General features: G+C 39.7%; 6 protein-coding genes and 1 pseudogene across 6 annotated transcripts in view; 2 read left to right on the top strand and 5 right to left on the bottom strand.

Moving 5' to 3' along the window:
- Positions 1-99: 99 nt before the first annotated feature.
- LOC134879307 (uncharacterized) lies at positions 100-10,972 on the bottom strand. Its single transcript, XM_063905757.1, is given in 4 exon segments — positions 100-519; positions 522-902; positions 9,933-9,943; positions 10,494-10,972. Coding segments are annotated over 4 exon segments (870 nt in total). The 5' UTR covers positions 10,874-10,972; the 3' UTR covers positions 100-421.
- LOC134879294 (histone H1-like) lies at positions 1,727-3,297 on the bottom strand (annotated as a pseudogene).
- Positions 7,403-8,600, top strand: LOC134879295 (histone H1-like). Its single transcript, XM_063905746.1, has one exon. The coding sequence runs from the start codon at positions 7,422-7,424 to the stop codon at positions 8,034-8,036; it is 615 nt and encodes a 204-aa protein (XP_063761816.1). The 5' UTR covers positions 7,403-7,421; the 3' UTR covers positions 8,037-8,600.
- On the top strand, positions 8,986-9,427 carry LOC134879297 (histone H3). The gene has a single exon (XM_063905748.1). The coding sequence runs from the start codon at positions 9,002-9,004 to the stop codon at positions 9,410-9,412; it is 411 nt and encodes a 136-aa protein (XP_063761818.1). The 5' UTR covers positions 8,986-9,001; the 3' UTR covers positions 9,413-9,427.
- Positions 10,973-11,759: 787 nt separating the features above from the next.
- LOC134879140 (histone H2B 1.2-like) lies at positions 11,760-12,967 on the bottom strand. Its single transcript, XM_063905479.1, has one exon. It carries the CDS (start codon positions 12,366-12,368, stop codon positions 12,000-12,002), a length of 369 nt encoding a protein of 122 aa, XP_063761549.1. The 5' UTR covers positions 12,369-12,967; the 3' UTR covers positions 11,760-11,999.
- A 208-nt stretch (positions 12,968-13,175) lies between these two features.
- LOC134879139 (histone H2B 1.2-like) lies at positions 13,176-14,862 on the bottom strand. The gene has a single exon (XM_063905478.1). It carries the CDS (start codon positions 14,847-14,849, stop codon positions 14,472-14,474), a length of 378 nt encoding a protein of 125 aa, XP_063761548.1. The 5' UTR covers positions 14,850-14,862; the 3' UTR covers positions 13,176-14,471.
- Positions 14,863-15,998: 1,136 nt separating this feature from the next.
- The window catches only part of LOC134879138 (potassium voltage-gated channel subfamily A member 1), a 37,755-nt gene continuing 29,577 nt past the window's right edge, over positions 15,999-24,176 (bottom strand). The window contains 1 exon segment of the mRNA XM_063905477.1: positions 15,999-19,886. The gene's annotated coding sequence lies outside the window, so the exon portion shown is untranslated.

Consider the following 24,176-nt stretch of genomic DNA (forward strand, 5'->3'; position numbering starts at 1 on the left):
TGCAAATTGAATACGATATAGTGGCGTTTTTTAATGTACAAAACTGACTATAAACATCGTGCTGGGAGTTCCTCTTAATTTCTGCTGATCGCTGTGCCACCTGTGCTAATGATGAGTCACCACTGAGCATACGGACTTCAAATGTAATATTTAAGGTAAAGTGAAATACTGTTTATTACATTATGTACAAAATGTAAATATCTAGGATTATGGCAGCGCTATGCAAATCAGCGACTTACAATAGCAGTCACTGAAAGACAATAAACACTTTTAATATAACAGTTTTGTGAATTATTTTATGTAGCATAATGAATTAAAGGAAATTGCTTTTATGTAAGGAAACGTAGTTTAGTATTGTGGCCCCCAGAGAGCAGACACTCTTCATTGTTAGGTGAACTTTAACGATCAGTGGCAAAACAAGTTAATGAAAGGACACTTCTCTTTTAGAGGGAGGTGGGTGGCTCTTAAAAGAGCCTTTGAGTGTTTGTTGAAGCAGGTTGAGAGTGCTCACTTCTTGGGGGCCTTCTCGGTCTTCTTGGGCAGCAGCACAGCCTGGATGTTGGGCAGCACGCCTCCCTGAGCGATGGTCACTCCTCCCAGCAGCTTGTTGAGCTCCTCGTCGTTGCGGACGGCGAGCTGCAGGTGGCGGGGGATGATCCTGGTCTTCTTGTTGTCCCGGGCGGCGTTTCCAGCCAGCTCCAGGATCTCAGCGGTCAGGTACTCCAGCACAGCGGCCAGGTACACCGGGGCTCCGGCACCGACACGCTGGGCGTAGTTACCCTTCCTCAGATGCCTGTGCACACGGCCGACGGGGAACTGGAGCCCGGCACGGGAGGAGCGGGTCTTAGCCTTCGCCCTGGCCTTTCCTCCGGTCTTGCCTCTTCCTGACATGTTTAGTTTAGGTTTGCAGAACACAATGTCATTCGAGGCGCTGGAGGCAGCTTATATACCAAGAAGCTGGCCGCTGATTGGTCATGTAGAGCGGTAAGCTCATCGACCAATCAGAGAAGGGTTTGTCACTTGACTGTGTAAAGTACAAAAAGACCTCACAGTTTATTAAATCATCAAATAACATACAATATGAAATACATATATACTAAAAAATTACGAGTGTATTATTACAGAAATATTATAACAGAAAGAACACTTTGAAGATACAAGTGAAGCACACTTAGGATCATTTGGCAGGCTGATGTAACAGAAAAACAAAGTATTTGGGTTTAAAGTATATCCCACATAACATCTAAAGATAATGGTTTTGGAACTTATCTATTCATATTATCAAAACCAGGAGCTAATCTGATCTCCTCAGTTAGATTTGCATTAATTTGTAATGACATGAAATCACGATTACATAAAGCATGTGATGAGTTTTGATCCAGAGTACCACACTTATTATTATAAAATATATTAGATATACTTTAAGTATAAAAAGTACACAAAGGTAATGCGAAATACAAGAATATGAATCTATTTCTACAAAGCACATGTCTGTTTTACTTCCTATATAACATGATTTATATTCTTTTAGACAGCTGATCATTTTCTTTGGGATTGACTGAAGTTTGATTTGAATTATGATGTTACTGTATTATGGCCATACTGTATGCCATTCTAGTGGAATACATAATAAAATAATGAAATAAACAGCAAATATAAGTATATACAGTAGAAAAGATATATGTATATATATATATATATATATATATATTTCAGCTCCGAAAAAAATGAAGAGACCTCTCCAGATGTTTGTTAAATCGTTGTCTGTCTGGCAGCCGTTCCCGTCTCTGTTGAATCCCAACAGAGACGGTCAGTATTTTAAGATTCAATGAAATGAAAAAGATAATTGAACTCAAACACACGTCTGTGAATAATACAAGAGAACATGATAATGCTGAAGTGGTCTCTTAATGTTTTCTGCGGCTGTATAAATATATATTATTGTGGAGATTAAGATGTCTACATGTTTACATAAAATAGAATTGAAATGACAGATGTGCAAATGGTTCATGGTTATGGAGAATCTAAACCTGGAGCAATGAGCTGTCTCAGCCAGGGGGGATGTGAAGTCTCCCTGCTGTTCTGATATCTTTCCAGCTGCTGGTGGAGAGGGTGGTCCGGTTATAGTCAGTGTGACATCATAAAATAACAGCATGTACTTTTGAACAAATGTGTAGAGGAAATAATTGATATGTGAGCGAGAACATTGAGTCCTGTTTATACATTATAAAGTGTTAAGGGAAAGTTCTCTTTCAGTGAATGTACCGTGGGTGTCCGTATGCCCTTTGTAAGTGAAGTAATATCCAAAATAGCTACTGAACATGTATTGTAGCAGTGTGAATGATTTGGATTATCAGGTAACATGGCATTACTGTTCATAAATCAAGTTTTACATCAAGTTACTTCACCGCTTATAGATGATGCAAACACATAAAGACAACTTTCTGTTGGAAGTTATGTGGTGTCAGTTGTATGTTTGTGTAAAAATGTAGTATTTAAAAAGGAGTAAAGCTCTCTGGAGGATGTGGGTGGCTCTTAAAAGAGCCGTTTGTAGGTGAAGTAGAGGATGGGTTTACTTCTTGGCTGGTTTCTTGACTGCAGCCTTCTTCGCTGGTTTGGCAGCTTTGGCTTTAACCACCTTCTTCACCGCCTTCTTGGGGGTGACTGCCTTCTTGGGGGTCGCTGCCTTCTTGACCAGCTTCTTCTTGGGGCTCTTTGTGGCCTTCTTCACGGGGGTTTTCTTGGCTGCAGCAGCGGGCTTCTTCGCCGCCTTCTTGGGTGTTGCTGCCTTCGCCTTCTTAGCTGCTGGTTTCTTGACGGCGGTTTTCTTGGCTGCTGCCGCTGCCGGCTTCTTGGCTTTGGCTGCGGGCTTCTTCGCTACCTTCTTGGGCTTCTCGGCCGCCTTGGCTGCCTTGAAGGAGCCGCTGGCTCCGGATCCCTTGACCTGCACAAGTGAACCGTTCTCGAGCAACTTCTTCACAGCTCTCTTGATGTGAGCGGTGTGCTCGTAGCCCTGAGCGGCCAGCTCCTTCTTCATTGCGATGTAAGAGATCCCTTTGCGGTTTTTGGAGGTAATGACAGCCTTCAGAATAAGCTCAGCGGCGCCGGGACCAACCTTCTTGGCCGGCTTGGTTGCCGTCTTCTTCTTCGGGGATTTTGCCGGTGCCTTTGCCGGGACGGCAGCGACTTCAGCGGGAGCTTCTTCTGTTGCCATGATGCTGTCTGTAGGATTCTCGGTTCTGGTCTGATGAGACTGATAGAGAAATCCCAGCGAAGAGAGGAACTTAAACACACCATGAGAACCGTAGAGACTCAACCCAGTGTGTCTCACACAGGAGCGGCAGGAAAGCTGTGCCATTTTGTGTTTTCTCTTCAGCAGAAACTGTATAAAATACACATTTAGAGAAAGAGTAACATTAAAACACTTTATCGTATTGATAGCAAATTAGTTTATCTTTATGTATAGGTCAAATAAAGCTTTGAATAGATCTGATTTTTCATTAGGAAGCCTTTAAACCTTCTAAAACTACTGCCGTGAGTGGTAGCGATCGGCGACTTTTCTCTGTAATTTATCTCTTAAAGGATTTAAAATACCTTATAATCCCTCTAAAACTAGTCATATAGTGAAATGAGATGTTGGATTAAAGACTCAATGTGAAAAAAGTCCGAATTTGTAAACTCCTTTTTGTTTAACAGAGGTTATTCTGGTGTCTGCAAACACACTCACATCAGGACAGGCCACTGACTGTGTTCTAAATACAGTCTTTGTTACTCAACAGGGAGAGACCTCAATTTAGCTCAGATTGTCTAATGTATATCAGAACACAACCTTATTCATACAGTATGACTATTAACATCTATAATTACAATCTGAAATGTGTTAGACAGATATATCCAACCCTGTAGGACACAACGGCTCTCATACTGTCAACATCACACAACATTTATGTTTTTTTGTAAATAAATTGGAGAAAAATGTAAACAAATTTAGATTTGTAATCTGTGTAACACTATGAGTAAGAAGAAGCAGAGGATTAAAACCTCTTTATTTGTGTCACATATTAAGGTAGTGTGGGGCTCAGTGCTTTGCCCAAGGCAACTACCGCCCTGTGTGACAAGTGATGAGTTTGTATGGCAAATTACAAAAAAAAGCCAAAAGAAAAATTACGTATATTAAATGAAATTTAAAAAAATGTGTGTGACCCTTGTTTGATATCATACGATTTTTTTTCATTCTTATGCATATTTTTATTTTTAAGAATCTATCATTTATTCATAATGCTTATTTTACAAATTGAAATGGGATGATAATTGATAAATAAAATAATGTAACTTTCATAACCTTTATTACAAATTCTAGATTGAAAAAATCAAGAAACCTCTTTAGACATTACTCTGTTTTTATAGATTTCTGAAGTTTAAGCTAGATCAGTTGATGTCGGAGGTCAATGGATATTACTTATGACAGGCAAAATATATCCTATGAATACACTTAAGATCAAGAATGGTCTTTGAACATGTCTGATGTTGTTAAAACATAGACACAGGCTTTTCAGGTAGGTGGGGCCTGCACTAAAAATAATAAGAAATTGGACGCCCTACTTTTAGGCAAGACGGTAGGGGGTATTTCGGAATTTTTCTGGCTTCTTTGGTGGCAATAACTGTCGATGAACCGGGGGAAAAACAACAACAAAAACGTCAGGACGATGCGACCGGCGAGAACTGTAGTGGGGAGGGGGGCGCATGAAGAGATCAAAATGTATATGTAGGTTTTTACATTTCAGATACTTCTGACCTTCTGACTTCTGAAGTAACTGTCATAGCATTCTTTAAATATGCAATATAGCGTGAGGTATTGTGCTAATTTGGCAAAACATTTGCACATTTTTTTTGTATGATTTATATCATGTGACAAATGTCCATGATATGGGATGAATAAAGATTATCCTAAATGTCTTGTTTCTTTTTTTACTTATGTGCAAAAATATCTAAAGGATACTTCTGTAAGAGCCAATCTGACGGACAATGAACATTATGAGCTTGGCAAGGAACTAAACGATTGCAGTTCAGACAGAGGAAAAAAGAGGGGAGAATATATAATGATGAAATCAAACAGAACATGTTTGAAAACATGGAAAATATTCAGTGAATTCCTCTGATATTACTCAGTTATAAAATCAGCATATACTAATTTATAATAAGGTCCATGCTTAGCTCTGCCTCTCCTTTTTTCCATCCCGATGTATCCCCGACCCAAAGTGCGTTCTGAGATAACAGCTGTAATATTTTAAAGAAACGGTCATTTTAAGTTTATCTAGGTCTATGGATCCCAGGCCTGCATATTCCCTACTTTTAAATAATACATCTTTGGTCATCTCCCTGGTTGTGCCCAACACCAAATTTACCCTTTGTTTGTTTAGTTGTTTAACTATTTGGGTGTGTGGGGAAAATATTTGCCAAGAAAAGGATCTTACTGAGTATGAATGATTTAATGATGATTCTTTATTTTATCATTTGTATTTTCCCTTTTGTTTTACTTGTTCTTTGAGTTCAATCAATGTATTCTCCCAATTTAGTTCAGCACAGTTTTCATTACATAACTTATCTGAGGGTGAAACAGGCCAGGGTAGATTACAGCAGTGCAGGTTAAACTGAAGAGGGGAAGGATGAATGGTTTCCCCAAACAGCTCCTGGGTTGAATGAAAAAACTCCCCAATAAAGCTTGGTTTCTCCGAAGAAGTCCTCAAGAATCCCCTTTGTTTCTTGCCTGGATCAGACTCCCGCTCTTGCGGTTGAATGACATGCAGGCTTTGCTTTTTTTTTGCGATTTATAAAAACAAGAGCAGTCTTCCAGGGAATATATAATTTATTCTAATTATAGTTACATATTTTTGTTTGAAAAATACATATCATACATTTACCCTTACACCACAGTTTACACAGATCCTCAACATCATTGTGGTATTCAGTCTAACTTCTTGGGAAAACAGCATGTCATAATAAGTGTAGGCTTTTCATCAACAGCACAAAGGTGTCAATCATCCTCTTGATTGCCCACTCTCGTTTCACTATCAGGTAGTATAGGTTTGATTTAATTTTTCCCCCTGTCCTGCCACAAGGCGATGGCTGTTGCTTTTGGCGCGTAGCTAAAGGGCTAAGAGGTCAGCACAGATGGTTCATCCAAGAATTTTTATGTATTTTTTCACTTGAATGCTTATCTCCCGTTTGGCCTTGTCAGCACTGACCCAAAGATTTATTGTGCTCTAATTTTGCTCCTGATGCCAATTCATTTGGGTGGTTTGTTAGAACATCCATTTCTATTTATTTTTTATGATGCTCGTGACATAATCTGCGTAGCCGATGGATGTAATTTTAGACGCATGGCCAGTTGGTTGCTGATATTAATTTTTCATTATGTATTTATTTTATTGATGGATTTATCGCGAGTACATATAACGCCTCTGCTCAGAAGGTATCCCTGCTTTACACCTTTTTCTATATTAAATGAAACAAAATAAGACGTTCGAAACGTTCGTCCTGGTAAAAAACGATTTGCCTACTAGTTCTGGCTCCCACCACCACCTATCTCCAATATATACAATTACACCAGGTGCCCAAAGATGCATTCAAAATAAAAAGCATATAAACCACTTTTAACTAGAACAACACATACTTAAAAAAAATAATGTGAATTGCTCCAACAGGTTTACTGCAGCACAAACGTTACAGGTCATTTCAAGTAGAGAATAACTTGTATAAATAAACACAAATTGTATGTGCATTCACTTGGATGTGTAAGACATACTTGTAAATCCTCTTCAATGAGGGATTTCTTAAGCAGAATAAAACAAAACTCACCGGCTCTCCATCAGAGCAGGAGCACAGACCTAAGCCTCTTTTGACTGTGTTTGCAGAGTTCAAGGTAACCTCCGTTTCATACAAATTTGATCAAACCTACTACTTTGTGTACACATAAATCTGTTAACAAACATCTACTCTCAACATCTATGTAGTTTTTATAGGATTATAAACTATTTAAAAGTATTTAGGAAGACATTTAGTGAGGAAAGTCACAGATTAGCGACTAACACGGCAGTAGTTTGGGGATGTTCAGAGTCTTCCCAGTAATAATATAAACAAATATTACTGTTAATTTAACTTTTACACGAAGATAAACTCCTTTGCTATCATTTAGGGAGTATTTGACACGGTATTGTCTCCTCCAGGTGTGATTTTATTACATTTGTCCGTGAGGAGAAAACACAAAGTGGCACAGTATTCCTGCTGCTCCCGTGAGGAGGCTGAGGTTGAGTCTCTACGGTTCTCATGGTGTGTTTAAGAGCCTCTCTTTGCTGGGATTTCTCTATCAGTCTCTCCAGACTCAGTGCAGAGAATCCTCTTGTAATCTTATTGAAAGCAACATGGCAGAACCCGCTCCAGCTCCCGCCGCTCCAGCCAAGTCCCCGAAGAAGAAAGCCACCAAGCCGAAGAAGGCGGGCCCTAGTGCCGCTGACCTCGTGCTGAAAGCTGTCACCGACTCCAAGGACCGCAAAGGGATTTCCTACTTCGTGGTGAAGAAGGAGCTGGCCGCTAAAGGCATCGATAACGCCAACCAGGTGAAACGCGCCGTGAAAAAGTTAGTGGAGAGTGGAGCCCTGGTGCAGGTCAAGGGAACCGGAGCCAGCGGCTCCTTCAAGGCAGCCAAGGCGGCCGAGAAGCCCAAGAAGGTAGCGAAGAAGCCCGCAGCCAAAGCCAAGAAGCCGGCAGCGGCAGCAGCCAAGAAAACCGCCGTCAAGAAACCAGCAGCTAAGAAGGCGAAGGCAGCAACACCCAAGAAGGCGGCGAAGAAGCCCGCTGCTGCAGTCAAGAAAACCCCCGTGAAGAAGGCCACAAAGAGCCCCAAGAAGAAGCTGGTCAAGAAGGCAGCGACCCCCAAGAAGGCAGTCACCCCCAAGAAGGCGGTGAAAAAGGTGGTTAAAGCCAAAGCTGCCAAACCAGCGAAGAAGGCTGCAGTCAAGAAACCAGCCAAGAAGTAAACCCATCCTCTACTTCACCTACAAAAGGCTCTTTTAAGAGCCACCCACATCCTCCAGAGAGCTTTACTCCTTTTTATATTACAATATTTATACATACAACTCTGATTTAGTGTCTAGGGCTTCACATAACTACATGAAACAACCAACACTGCCCCATGTATCTAATGTGATAAATATGTGAGTTTCATTTTCATCACATGAGATACAGAAACATAAGCAAAGTCATAATCACATATCTGAATGCAGCACTAAAGAAAACGTTTCGATCCAATATATATTATACTTCAAATAAATCTCCATTTGCATAGAAACCAGTTATAATGGTTATAATACATATTGAATTAGACCATGGTGTTTTTATACTGGATAACTAGTGTTAAGTAACACATTCCTCATAAACATGATCATTTTAAATAATGTGTAAATACTTTGTTAGTAAATAGTTACATCGAGTATGGTCAGTAGAAAATGAGTCCCAGCAATATCAATGTTTTTATTGTAGAGTATTATTTATTCATTCAATAAAATGAATGAAGAATATCGTATCTGAATCTGTTTTTGGTAAATTTATATTAAAATAAGGTTGGATGTGTCACTCTATAACGATCATTTAGTCAATCAGAAAACAGTAAAGCAATGAATAGAATTTATATATCACAACTGATGTATTACCATCATTTAGTAATTCAGTGTTTAATCCTAATAAGTTATTATTTAATGTTTAAAAATACCTTGTTTGTTTTTATAGGATTTAACTTAATCTGTTTTTCGTTTGGCTCTTGTACTTTGTTTTTGAGTTTTAAATAAAGTTGGGAAAAACATTACGGGGTTGTGTCCCCTTATGGTGTGTCACGTGATTAAATCTGACCAATCAGCGTCGTTGCTGCTCCAGCTCTGGCTATATAAGCAGCTCTGTCGCAGAGAGAGCGTTACTACTTTTCCACAGAGAATCAGACTTCGCAAAGATGGCAAGAACCAAGCAGACCGCCCGTAAATCCACCGGAGGAAAGGCTCCCAGGAAGCAGCTGGCCACCAAGGCTGCCCGTAAGAGCGCCCCGGCCACCGGCGGCGTGAAGAAGCCTCACCGTTACAGGCCCGGTACCGTGGCTCTGAGGGAGATCCGTCGCTACCAGAAGTCCACCGAGCTGCTGATCCGCAAGCTGCCCTTCCAGCGCCTGGTGAGGGAGATCGCTCAGGACTTCAAGACCGACCTGCGCTTCCAGAGCTCCGCCGTCATGGCTCTGCAGGAGTCCAGCGAGGCCTACCTGGTCGGCCTGTTCGAGGACACCAACCTGTGCGCCATCCACGCCAAGAGGGTCACCATCATGCCCAAAGACATCCAGCTGGCCCGCCGGATCCGCGGAGAGAGGGCTTAGACACACCTCACGCCACTTCCCAAACACAACGGCTCTTTTAAGAGCCCCCTAAACCCACTTAAAGAGAAACCGGTCCTGAAATACTTTATTGATAATCTAATCGTTCCTGTATGATTATGACAGCATGGTGCTTTATAACTCGTTATGAATCCTTTAAACTCAATATAGGTATATGTGTAAATCCATTTCCCGTTGTTCCGTCATGTGCCAAAACTTTGGGATAATTAAAAGTGCCTCGTGTTCTATCTTTTATATTACTGCCCTCATACAGGATCCCAAATGGTGAGACACTGACATCCAGTGGTCATGACGTGGCTCAAAGGATCGAAATGTGTAACTCATCAGTCAGTTGATCCAAACAGTGAACACCAACAGACTCGGACAGTTTCAATAATACTGCTAAACGCCTGAGCTCTGTAAAGTGCCTCCATAACCCACAACATTTACCTCGTTGCATTACACAAGTCTAAAAAAAGTCTGTCACAGTATTTAATTTGGTTTCACTGTACAATATTAAAATATTTCACCTTACTTATAGTAGTGCAGATGAAGTATAGTGGTCTAGCCACTGTTTTATTTTCTTGTGTTGTGTCCTATTTATAATATGCTGCATTGTTGGAAGAACTCGGGACCTGAGATTTCCATTGCCATAACCACACCCCCTAGTTTATATCAGCATGATTTAAATGTTACAACACTATTTATGGCCTCTTGTGTTCAGCTCTAACCGTTTGTGGTCGAACACTGACCCCTGGTGGTTAAAAGCGGGAACTGTAATATCTGTAAACAAAATGCTGCAGCATGTCGGCTCCAGGTAAAGCACTGCTTAACGATGCTGGAATATAATGAACTGCAGTAAAGGGCCATTAGTGTTATATCATTATTACCAATAGATGGGCCAAACAAACATTGTAGCTTGTAATTCAGGAGGACTGTCAGCAGTAAACAACACTTCCTCATTAATAATGTGATGATAAACCTAAAGTGATGACAGTAGAAAGGAGAGTTCTCTTTTAGAGGGAGGTGGGTGGCTCTTAAAAGAGCCTTTGGGTGTTTGTTGAAGCAGGTTGAGGGTGCTCACTTCTTGGGGGCCTTCTCGGTCTTCTTGGGCAGCAGCACAGCCTGGATGTTGGGCAGCACGCCTCCCTGAGCGATGGTCACTCCTCCCAGCAGCTTGTTGAGCTCCTCGTCGTTGCGGACGGCAAGCTGCAGGTGGCGGGGGATGATCCTGGTCTTCTTGTTGTCCCGGGCGGCGTTTCCAGCCAGCTCCAGGATCTCAGCGGTCAGGTACTCCAGCACAGCGGCCAGGTACACCGGGGCTCCGGCACCGACACGCTGGGCGTAGTTACCCTTTCTCAGATGCCTGTGCACACGGCCGACGGGGAACTGGAGCCCGGCACGGGAGGAGCGGGTCTTGGCCTTCGCCCTGGTCTTTGCTGCACCTTTTCCGCGGCCAGACATTTTCAATAAAGGTATTTTTTGAGACTAAGAAGAAAGTAATTCAATCAGCGTTCTCACCAGAATATATAGGAACACAGCTGTTCGCTCATTGGTCAGATTGATCAGTAACTTCGATCGTCCAATCAGAAGACAGGTCTGTCTGCCCTCCCATTGTGGCAGAGCTTCCGCCTCGCGTCCGCGGGCTTTATCGAAGCAGACGTTACAGTTTGAATAAGTATTTTCTGAAAGAGATAAAAGGTTATCAGCGACAGTCTCAATGTGGTGTCATACTTAGTGATTATTAACAGGGTGTAATATATTTATAACTAAAATAGCAGACCCACCAACATACAGTTTAACGTCCAAACATTTAACGGACAACATTATTACCTTCTATATCTATGTTTGTATATTTAATATTTTGAAGATTCCTCTTATTTAATATTTTTGCTAAAACAATGTAAATGTGCCCTCTGTGGCACTAATTAAGGTTTTTTTTTTTCATTTATAAATATCAGAAATGTTCTTTGTCTTCTCAAAAAATACCCAGTATATTAAACATATGCTTCCCCTTTGCTACCTCATCCACAAAGCCTGGGACCCCACTGACTCTGAATCTTATCCACCCCAGAAAAACATAATGCATTACATTAGAAGACATGTTGCACATTTCCTCTTTTAAATCCGCACTGCTATCCCTTCAAATATAGTGTGTCAATAAATATAGTGTCCTATGTCAATTCTTCTTTGTATGCATAAGAAAACTCATACGTGTAACTCCACTTCGTATTAGAACTTCACAGCCACATCAGTTGTGAGTGTATATGCTCTTTATTGCCCCCAAATAATGTCAAAGCCACCTCAAAAATGGTCTCTAGTTGTCACCATGGATAAGATGAGTCATACATAAGATAAAATGCACCTTTATTGACCACTATGGGGACATAGTAAATAGGAGTTTAAGCAGCAACAGTGACACAAAGAACACGTCAGGATGGATACACACAAGGAGAATATAAGCCAGGAGTAGGGGCATGTGAACATGGTGGTTGAAAACACATCTATTAGACAAGGTAATTCAAAGGAAAGCACTCAGATGAAGTGGGTGGCTCTTAAAAGAGCCATTGTGTTTGTGGGTCTGTCGGGTTTACTTGGAGCTGGTGTACTTGGTCACAGCCTTGGTGCCCTCGGACACGGCGTGCTTGGCCAGCTCTCCGGGCAGCAGCAGGCGGACTGCGGTCTGGATCTCCCTGGAGGTGATGGTGGAGCGCTTGTTGTAGTGAGCCAGACGGGAGGCCTCCCCGGCGATGCGCTCGAAGATGTCGCTCACGAAGCAGTTCATGATGCCCATGGCCTTGGAGGAGATGCCGGTGTCGGGGTGCACCTGCTTCATCACCTTGTACACGTAGATGGCGTAGCTCTCCTTCCTGGACTTTCTCCTCTTCTTGCCGGTCTTGGTGGCTTTAGACACGGCTTTCTTGGAGCCCTTCTTTGCTATCTTGGCAGACTCAGGCATGATTTCTTTCTCTGGAGTTTCTCAAAAGAATGACAGGAGAGAGGGCCGGATGCTCAAATTTATACGCATCTGATGCAAATATGGCTGTACTGTTGCGCGCACAGGATTGGCCGAGCTCTTTGGTTGTTACTGAGCATGCGCTGGAACTGAATTCAGCTGTTTCGTTAAAATCTGACGATTTAACAGAAAAGTTATGGCCATTCAATAAACTACTATAATACATATAGTTCTACAACATTAATACATCAGTACTAAAATACACTACGAAGAAACTTCACTGAACCTCACAATAATATAACCTGCACAGAGAAACCAAATATTATACTCCTATCACTCATCATGACTCAGCAAAAAGACTGTATATTATTTATTATTGTGAGGTGTTGTTAGGCCAAACCCTTTCTTACACAACTTCTTAGTTACAGCGTTTAACTTTCTTCTCCCCTAATTGCATTTTAATTTACATCATACTGTTATTTTTACACCGGAGGCTCATACTGCACGTTTTGCTTTATGAAAACTATAATGTACTATATGATTTTTGAACCAACACTTCACTATATTGGAAACAGTAGAATGCAAATATCCAATAGTTTCAGCGTGGTATAATTATACTGCTTATTAGTCTTTGTAAGATATACTTTTCCGATACCATATTGGGAAATGGTTTCTTTACAGCAGCATAACAATTACATTGACTTTGAGATTCCTAAAATTAACAAATTAGTAAAATGTACGACGAAAGGACATCTCAGACATGTTTGGAAACACTCCAGTGTACATAATTACCCTTAACCAGTTCAACACTTCAATTAATACAAGCATTATATTCTTTATTGGACATTATATGAGACACATTATTCTATTTCTGATAGTACGATTGATTAAAGTATGTATAATGTTGAGTACATATTTGCCTTTGAAATGATTAGATGAAATAGAGGGATTGAATTACACTTATTGACAATAAGATAATACAACCAGGATAAGTGCTCTGTTAGTGAGCTGGGTACCTTCATCAGATGTTGTGTTTTCGTATGTTATAGAACCACCATATTTAAAGTCATTCACCATTTTAAAGATCACTCTATTAGATAGTCCGATCCAGTCTGTCTGTAAATGTGCAAATTCAGTTGTGAAGTCAGCATGAACTCATTTGGAACAGGGCCCATTTCTTTATTTTAAACTTTTCTTTGTTTATTAGTTTAATGAATGGGTATATGGCTAGTCCTCTTCCAGACATGATTACAGAGTTGTGTTAATATCCTGATGCGATATCCGCCATGATCGTGGGTATTTATTGCCTGCCTGCGGACGTGGTTGAGATCAGCTGGGCGGGACAAACCCAGCTAACCGGTCCTTTCACAACGAAGTTGCGCAATTGCCAATCTGGGTCATGTGTCAACCTTTGATTTCCATTCTTTATCACACGATGTTTTATCGATATAATTTATTGCATTTAGCATTACTAAAAAGAAAGCACTTATTTATTTATAGCATACTATACTATATAACATCTAAACACAATGCTGTGTCTTATACCATTCAGCCAATGCATCGCACCCTGGTCTGTATCTGATACCTCACTGCTATTGTGTTTACCACATTTCCATGTTAGATTTAAACTCTAATAAGAATCTGAAATACAGCGGTGGTAGACAGTTAATAATCATGTGTCATCATTAGCTGTATTGCTTGCATTCAGCCACAGATAGTCCATTTTTACCGTCGACATACGTCTTATGCTTTGAGCATATCGAAGTTTATTTGCATTTAGACATCCATGATTCACAGATATCCACCAGAAGAACAGTGACGTAAATAGATATTTTTATAAGTTAGTTATGCTTGCATTTGAGGAAAAATGTGAAGACTTAAAACAAATGTAACATTGATCCAAGTGTATTGGACCCTAATAGACCCCTACTGTTCTAAACTATTGAAAACTCTTGAGCATTGGGACTAGTAGTCTTCATAGAATTAGGAGCACTTTAACTCAGTGGTTGAAAACACAATATTGGATACACAAGTAAATAAACGGAAAGCTCTTTGTCTGTGTGGGTGGCTCTTAAAAGAGCCGTTGTGTTTGTGGGTCTGACGGGTTTACTTGGAGCTGGTGTACTTGGTCACAGCCTTGGTGCCCTCAGACACGGCGTGCTTGGCCAGCTCTCCGGGCAGCAGCAGGCGGACTGCGGTCTGGATCTCCCTGGAGGTGATGGTGGAGCGCTTGTTGTAGTGAGCCAGACGGGAGGCCTCCCCGGCGATGCGCTCGAAGATGTCGCTCACGAAGGAGTTCATGATGCCCATGGCCTTGGAGGAGATGCCGGTGTCGGGGTGCACCTGCTTCATCACCTTGTACACGTAGATGGCGTAGCTCTCCTTCCTGGACTTTCTCCTCTTCTTGCCGGTCTTGGTGGCAGTCTTGGTGACCGCTTTCTTGGATCCCTTCTTGGGCGCTGCGGCTTTAGGTAGCTCAGGCATGTTTACGATTCAGGAGTTCTCCGAAAAGTGTGGGGAGGGCCGGAGCACAGCTCAGTCTTAAACCCTTCTATGCAAATAGCACTGTGCGGCCGCCCCTCTGCTATTGGCTGGTTGGAAAATGACGTCAGCACTTGTCTGTTGGCTGGTGACAGTGAGAGGTTTTCCCCATTTTCTTTTTTATTATTATTTCACTGTATTTCTTTTTAAATATGCATTAAACATTTTGAAAAAAAAACATAGTCAGAGTACATGATTTATTTTTAAGAATTATTTTATATTGCTCTCAATGAAGCTTTATTCCGTATTTAAATGTGATGGGTTTTTTGTTTGTGTTATTTTAATAATTACTTTTCATATTTCATGTAATCCTAGTTAGATATTTTGTAACTGGCATCTTTAATTGATTGGTAGAAGTATGTTCCACATATTGACGTGTTTTAACAGTACATTTATAGTGGTGATTTCCATGGGTATATTCGCTCTTGTATGAGGCTACACTGGCACCTTCTAGTGGATGTAATGCGACACACATGTGTGTTCAAATTTAGTCACATTACTTCATATGCTCATTTATTTATTGTTCCATGTATTTATTTAGTTTTGGAGAGGCCTTCAAAATAAAAGTTCAAAGTAAAAGTAATTTATTAAATGTTTATGAATGTACTTTATTTCCTTTAAACCAATACTTGAGTAGGTTATATTGTATACCCTATCCATTATAGGCTACCCTATCTGCAGCTTTGGTGTTGTGTAGTGGTTGGTGGATTACACACTTTCTCTGTGTATTTCACTTACAGTACTCTGATCACTGAAGTAGCATTGCTAAAAGTGTTTTAGGTTAGCAACAGCAGAGTGGTTCAAACAGAATGAAGTCATATGAAATGTGTGTGTTTCATATGGTGACATAATATGGCTTTGATAAATGAGTGTATAGTTTTTCCAAGTGTGTTTCATTGTGCAAAGGATCTGAGGTGTTCTGCTAATTGGGTGTAGTGTTTTGAAAAACCGGGCCCTGTTTTCAAAATCGTGCTTAAGCAAAGGCAAAAAACTGTAATGTGTTTAATCAAATAGCCTCATCAAATAAATCCTTTGACACTTTGCCGGTGGATAAACGGTTAAACTCAAGCAGCCAACACACTCACACACATCTGAGTTTGTTTCAGTTTATTTCATAACTCTTCTGCATATATTATCAACAGTTTAACAAACAGGATTCTTTTTTGTTAAAAACACAATGTAACATTAAACGGGATGAGGTTTAACATGTGATACACTTAAACCACTTATACACAGAGAACGTCAGAAAAAACTTTTGGCTTATTCAGACCAATTTGGCAGCGTTTTGTTTTGGGGATCGGTGTTGGTATAAAGGTACTTGATGTGGACGGAGGCAGCTTCACGGGTATTTCACACGCAACAGGCAGCAAAGTCTATACGGACTCCACACAGAAAGGAAACTACCTCCACTACATGTTGGCAGGACACAACACCCCCGGGTGGATATGAACGAAGGGCGGTGTGCAATCAAAACCATGCATTACAAAAAAATATAAATAATAATAAATACTTTGCAGGAACGCCTAGAATCAGTCGCTTTCAAGAAATGTTAAAAAATGCTGCAAAATGTTTGATTTGATTGAAACAAGAAAGATTGGTAAGATCCAGTTTGTGCCTCTGACGGGATCTCAGGTTTTACATTTTGTGCATTTTATAAATATAAATAACTGTGTTTTCATCAATGAATATTACGCTATAAACAAATGAAAAATACTTCAACATACACTCTGTAGTTACCGTTAGCAGACTGGTTTTGTGAGCAACTTTACCAGGTCGCAATTTCTATAAAACTGTATTTATTCAAGTTTCTTAAAAAAGATATGTTCGACAAGACGCATACTAATATAAATGTTTTATGCTACCTTAGATAAATATTCATTTTTACTGAATAGAGCTTGAACTCCGACCAATACTATGGAACCTCGTTTACCGACTGCTAATAACTTACAGCTAACAGCTAACGTTAACTAGCTCTCCTGCTGATTCAACAACAAGTTTCTGAGCCTCTGAAAACCGAGCTCGTGTTGATCACTTTATATACAGTACTGCTGGGGAGCCTAACTTATCATAGTACATAATAATTCTTTGCTAATTATATTTAGTAGATATTATTATTGTTCATACTTCAAAAGTGTGTTGCTGCAAATGACTCCAACATTTCTCTCTCAAGTATTTATGTGGTAATGGGTTTGGGTGAGGGTTGGATTATCATAGGATTATGATGCATTTTGGAGGAAACACGTTAGAAAACCATATGAAAATTAACCAGAGTTAGAAAAAAAATCAATGTTATCTCAAATGAAATCCTTCTTGTATTCTGCCATCGAACAATAAAAGCACAAAGGATCTTCCTCAGGGGAAGGTAAGAGACATCTGTCTTTGAGCTATTGTGATTATCTGGAGAATAATATGGAACCAGGAGAACCGTGTGAGGTGTTGATGTGCGCAGAGACTTTTGATGAAAGATATTCCTGATATTGGGTCCCAAACATCTGATGCCACATAATAAATATGATCTCTTCAATCCTCACTCATGGATGAATACACAATGTTAAACAAACACAAAGAAAGAAACAGACATGCATCTTAAACAAATGTACTTCTCCTGAACACAACAGAATCTTTTGAATGAAAACTTCTCAAAAGTAAAACGATGATTCCCTTGAAGGCACAAACTGAACCACAGATGCATTTTAATAATTATTATTCAGCTGATAATAATAAAGTGTGTTGGTGTGAGGTATGGACAGCTAACAGAGGGAGTTTGTAGGACTTCAGGGATAAGGCTGGACTTCTCCGGTCTACACAGTACAGGGATAGCAGCTTCGAGGAAACACAGAACACTTTTCACAACTCTGGAAAACAGGGTTGAAACAATAAAACAGGAAGTACTGTAAATTCTCAAACAGCGGCTCCAGACTAAAGTAGAAAAACTAGTTTGAATAAATACTTGTGTGCATTTGATCAGATCCATTGTTCCTGATCTGTTTTAAAAGCATTACAATAGTAGTATAATACCTTCACTACCTTTGGGAGACTTCTATTGTGAAACATTCACAGGAATTTGACTTTTTTAAAGTATGTTTTACTCAGTGTTAACGTCCTCTTTTTTCACAATAAAAGCCTCACAGCGGTTCATCGTACTCTTTACCCCGTCACTTCTTTTGAAAGACTTTTATTTACTTTTAGTATTTAGATTTTCCAGCATAATGCGATACAGGAATATTACAAACTGTTCTTTATTTAGATTTTTGATCAGTCTTTGTTCTTACATTGGCTTCACATTATCTTAAGAAGTAAGTTAGATTCTCCGTGGTTTGTGAACGACAGCTAACATTAGTACACCAAATCTACGGGTAGCTAAGCTAACAGCGACATAACTTAGCTAACAAGGCACACATCTAAGGGGCTAAAGCTGCATTCTCCTAATCATGCGGGATGAATGGTATATTAAAGATATTTGATTTGCGAAAGATCTTTTAATGTTTGCAGAGTTGGTCATGTAAGGGTTTAAACATACAAAAGAGCACTACATCTTTCAATTTGGATTTAAAAACCTCAAACGATCGACTTCAAACTGATCTCAGTCGGCCAAGGAGGTCGTGTTTTTGGTTTAGTTCATCAGCAGGATTACAGAAAACCAACGGTCCGATTTTCATGAAAACTGGTGCAACAATGTAAAATTGGCTTAGTACGAACTTGGGGAAATTTGGAGAAGATCCGAATCACGAGGCGGATACACACTCCAATGTACACTTTATGGCAACGGCCTTTGCGGAAGCTTGGCCAACATCCTGGTTTTATTTGAGAATTCACAGCATTACAGAAAAATGAAAGACCTGATTTTCATGAAAATTGATGGAAGGATGTAACATTGGCTAAAGAAGAACCTGTGAACATTTGGAGAAGATCCGAATCACGAGGCGGATACACACTCCATTTTACACCTTTTGGCAACAGCCTTTCAAATGCCCTCGTAGTTCTGGTTTTATTTGAGAATTTACAATATTTCACCTCCCATTCTGCCAAACACACTCATTCATTGTTCTCACTGACACACACATACTCATGCCACTTATAGTTTCTTGGTTGATATGTAGGAGAAAGTACAAAATAACAGCAAGAAGAAGAACAGGCCACACAAAGGTAGAGAAATACTAAATACTTTAGATTCAAGCCCCTGAACATACGGTAGAAATCAAAACGTCACTCGCAAAATCCAACAGCTTCCAGGAGCCCGTGGAGTCCGTCTGTGGGACCCTGAATGCATCGCGCTGTGTTCGGGACACTGATTTGTGTTTCTTTTATCTGAGATAGGCTATGGCTTTGGCTCTGGGTTAGAGCTGGAGGGGGTGCAGTCGAGGAAAAACTAAACTCGGACAAATATTCAACCCAAACATCGTCTCTCCCTTAAAACGTGTTCAGATGATCTTTTTTTTATTTAAATATTAATATCCATCCATCCGCTCCGTGTGTCTTTCAGCATTTTAGAAAAATAGAAATCAGGAAAAGCATTGTTTACAAAAATAAAACCAAAAAGTTCGTCCAGAGTCACACGACACCTTCACAGAGATATGGACGGATATTGCACAGCGAGGGATTTTCTTCCGATATGAAGGAAATCACTGACACAATTTGTAGAAAAACAAACAAAAAAAGAACACGTTAGGACGTCAAAATGATTTGCATTTCCTGGATAGGTTGTTTTTATATTATTTTGTTTTACTTCCAGAGAGACGATGGGATCCCAGGCCCTCCTACATCAGGCAGATAAATCCTCTGCTCCAAAGAAACAACTAAAAAAGCTTCAGAAGTATCACTGGTGAATTTTTTGGTTGAAGGCACAGATTTTCCAGAAAAAGGGGAGGTGCTGATTTTTTGAAGTGCAGCAGCAGTTTCCTGTGTTTGTGGGGCTGGGGTGGGGGGGGTCCTCCGGGTGGATCGACTCTCCTGATGATCGGAGGGCAGGGCGTCGACTCTCTGCGGAAAAAACAAACAGTTTCAGTTTTTAAAGAGAGAAAAGCAGCTTTTCTTGTCGGTGTTTCACAGAATAAATGTTCACTTTTCAACCCCTGACACGACTCAGCATTTGAGTACTTCCTGTCCCCTTGTCTGAAATGAATTGGTATATTTTTATTTACATCAACAAATAAGAGAAGACGAGTCTCTGTTGCTGCACATGTAGGATGCAAATAAAGTAAACACTGATCAGGTTCTGACAAATATCCAGACAGAACATGTAAAAGGAAGGAAGTTGTTTTAAGAATCCACTTAATTTATTTATTTATTACTTAAAAGCAAACCTTCCAACCCAGGGGGTTTCGTCATTTCCAAAAATGGGACGATACCTAGTTTTTTAAGACGTTCCCCAAGGACATTTTGGCAGGACCCAATTAAGAGCTGCAGGAATCAGCTCTTAAAACCTGACATTACTCAGCATTTAAAGTCCTAAAAACCCTGAAATGAATCAGAATTAGCCTCCTTTAGCTTAGCGGGGGTCATGTGACCGTGCTGTAGTCCGTTTATAGCCTAAAGTTGTGTTTTTACTTCTGAAATGATAACGTGGTGTTGATATGTGGAGATTATCCTGCTGAACTAAACGTGTAAGTATTGCAAACGTTTGAGATCATCATAAAAAATGGAAAAATCCCATTGACTATTTGTGGATGGAAGCAGGGAGATGCTGCCTTCAGGGTCCACTCCAGAAATACATCATCACTGTCCTCCTCCCGACCCCCCACCTTTCAACATCTTCCTGGAAGTTAATCCTGCAGCAGCAGATGGTGCCTCCGCAGCTCCTGTAGTTATGAATGATTGCACGGTCTTAGGCATTAAGTTGGATCAGTGTAATCCAGCCTAGCATATGCAGCCAAATCAAGCAGCCAGGAAAACTGTTCCTCCTTCCCTTTACTCTCCGACGAGGTGTCAACAACCCACCCGCTGCCGGGAAACACACCGTGACGCTCGAGAGGAACTCGCTCTATGATCGCACCGTGAAGGTTTTAATCTGCAGGTCAAGATTTTATGAATGAGCTTAAAGAATCGATTATCCGGTAATCAATGTCAGTATGTCAGACTGCCAGTCATTCATCCAAAGCCTTTCAAACAACATGAATACATATAATCATTGTTGCAAATCTGTTTTCAAAAATCCCACATTTCCATAAAAGATGTTCTCATGATATAAATGAAAAAAATACATTTATTTTATAACTTTTTATTTTAAATTTGATTTTTTTTTCTTGCATTTTTTGGCCTGTTTTTTGTAAACTTTTTCTGAAAGTGTAATTCAAGTTTCATTTGGACAAAAGAATATATATAAATATATTTCTTTAAAATAATTTCAAATTGAGAACTTGTAAATTCCAATAAAAAAGATGTTTTAATTGCTATTATTATTGCTATAATCCTAATAACAACAAAAGAAAAAATATATATCAATTAAATAATCACAAGTCCTCCCCGTGCCCAGGGAGGTCCGGTGAGGGGCCACTGGGGGGCGCTGCAGCCTCTCAGCAGCGCTTCTGTCTTCCTGTCAGAACGGTGATTTGGTTTCTGGTGGGATTCTGTGAAGAGAGCTTTGTGTACCTCATGTATTTTACATTCCTCTAAAGGAATCTTTATCTGACTTAGTTTTCAGGAATCCTCGAGGTTAACGTCTGCTTCTATTAAAGATAAAACACTAAACTATAAAAGATTTAAGGACAAAATGTTAAAGTTTTCAAAGCTTTAACCTCTGAGGATTCATACACTGTGACATTTGGGTGTCTCACTCTCGCTCCAGCACACAGACACACACACACACACACACTCCTCTGTGCATATATTCCCACTACAAGTCAGAGATGAGGACACATATCATCATATGGAGGAACATACATGCAGCATTTAATCTGCGTTGCATCGTTGAACATTTGCACGTCACCATCACGCTTAATATAGAGTGTGTGTGTGTGTGTGTGTGTGTGTGTGTGTGTGTGTGTGTGTGTGTGTGTGTGTGTGTGTGTGTGTGTGTGTGTGTGTGTATGTGTGTGTGTGTGTGTGTGTGTGATTTGATGATTCACTGCTCGGGTTGTGAAACATCACGCTAACCTGGAGGCTGTTTTTTTCGGCTGTCAGTTTACAAAGAGGTCTTTATTTATATAAATATGTATTTTGGGTTTCACCCCTTTATGGATTTGTCTTTAAACTCAAGAATGATTGTAGAAAAAATGAATGATAAAATAATGTAAAACATTTATTAATAATAATTAATTAACCACAAAACATTTACGCAATATATAAGACTCATTAAATCGAAGTTTTATAAATATAACATTAATTATGTAATTGTTTGACATGTGTATGGTTTATCTTTGGGTCCTAAAACACATGAAATAATGTATTTAAATAAGATTAATTATATTGTTATACAACATTTTCTTCAAATAAATATATATCATAATATTATTTGAATTATAAATGTTTTAATTCTATTTCCAAATAGATTTAATGCATGCTCTCATTTGAATATTTCCTGTTTTTTATTTATTTATTTCTCTTGTCTTCCAATATTAGTACGGAGTAAAATAAGTGACCTGATTTTGAACCTTTAAGATATTGCCTGTAATCCGTGCAGCAGCAGCTTTCCTACACAAATAAAATATTGTTGGCATTAAAACTGCATTAAAGCAGCTGCAGAGGTGAGTCTGCTGGACCCTCGCTGACCCCGATCCACCGCTCCGCGTTATGGACTTAAAATCAAACACTGCAAATCCCAGCGAGGACGCGTCTCCGCACGACTTAACTCAAAGTGTGTTTGAAGCATTTACAAACATGACGGCAGTTTTAAAAAGGATCTGCACACACACCAGGCCTAAAAAGAAAGCACACGCACACAAATCTAAAATCTGGATGCTTAAAATTGACCATATCCAAATCTGTTTTCACACCCAACCCACGTAATCCGCAGAAGTCTGGCGGTGTTTTGCACGGGCGGGAATTATGGGAACTCTGACGGCGACAGGCCCTCCTACAGCTGTTACACGACTCTGTGCACATATGTCCAAATACCAGCTTTAAAAAGAGATGTTGGAGCAGGAGAGGTAACACATTATGCAACAAGTAGAGGGACAAAGATGTGGAGGCCCAGTCTGCAGGGACAGAAGCACTTTAGTGGGAAACAAAAAAGGACGAGGCTTTTGTAAATTAAAAAGGGGGTATTATTTGTATTGATAACTTATTGCAGAGAAGTAAAGCTCTGTTGCACAGGTCTGCACAAAACTGCAACTAGGAAGCTATTCAATTTAGATTCAGAAATATTTTACGATATTTATTGTATTTTTTTCCCACATATGTTTTCTGATTGATTTAGCTTATTTTTTCTAAATTGTATTAATTATTTATTTATTCTTTTATTTATATTTGCTAAACTGTTTATTTTTGTATTTTAGTATTATATATATATATATATATATATATATATATATATATATATATATATATATATTGCAATGCACCAAAGCACATTCCCGGTTTGTGTAACAGAGGCCTTGACAACATTAATTGTGCGTGCAGATAAAATGCCTCCAAACATCCATGCAGCTGCAGAGAAACAGAGCTCTGTTGCACATGTCTCAAATGAATGAAAGACCCATGTCTTCACACCTGCTCCTCAGCCAGTGATGATGAAGAGGTGTGATGAAGACGAGCTGCAGAGAGACGCTCACTTTCTGCAGCCGTTACATCATCATCATCATGAAGTGACCAAAACACAGCGCCGGGCCCCCAGGAGCCGAGGTTAGATAACATGAGAGCAGAGAGGACGCTTTGCAAAGAGAGTGTCTCCTATTCACAAAACCAGGGAGCGACCCCCCCACCCCAACCCCCCGGCTGAAAGGAGCTTCTGTTTGAGACGCTTTTGACTCCAAGTTTCCACAACCTCTCCTGCTCGATTTACAAAAGCATTGCACACGTTGTGCAGCTGTTGTACACACAACAAATTCAAACTGTCATTCTGAAACCGCGCTGCAAAGAGGATGGTGTCTCTCTGCTCCTGAGATATTTGAGGAATAATTCAGAATAAAACAATCATTTATCTGGTCAAACAGACAAATGTTATATATATATATATAATTAGTGAGTTTCTGCACAAACTACAAAGGGGAGCTTTTGTATTTTACACATTTTTGTACTGTTTTATTTCAATTTCATTCCATTTCACATTTATATTAATGTATTATTAATATTTATTTGCAAATATATATAAATATACATATTTAGTATATAAAT

This window comes from Eleginops maclovinus, chromosome 17, assembly GCF_036324505.1.
Source record: "Eleginops maclovinus isolate JMC-PN-2008 ecotype Puerto Natales chromosome 17, JC_Emac_rtc_rv5, whole genome shotgun sequence".
NCBI lineage: Eukaryota > Metazoa > Chordata > Actinopteri > Perciformes > Eleginopidae > Eleginops > Eleginops maclovinus.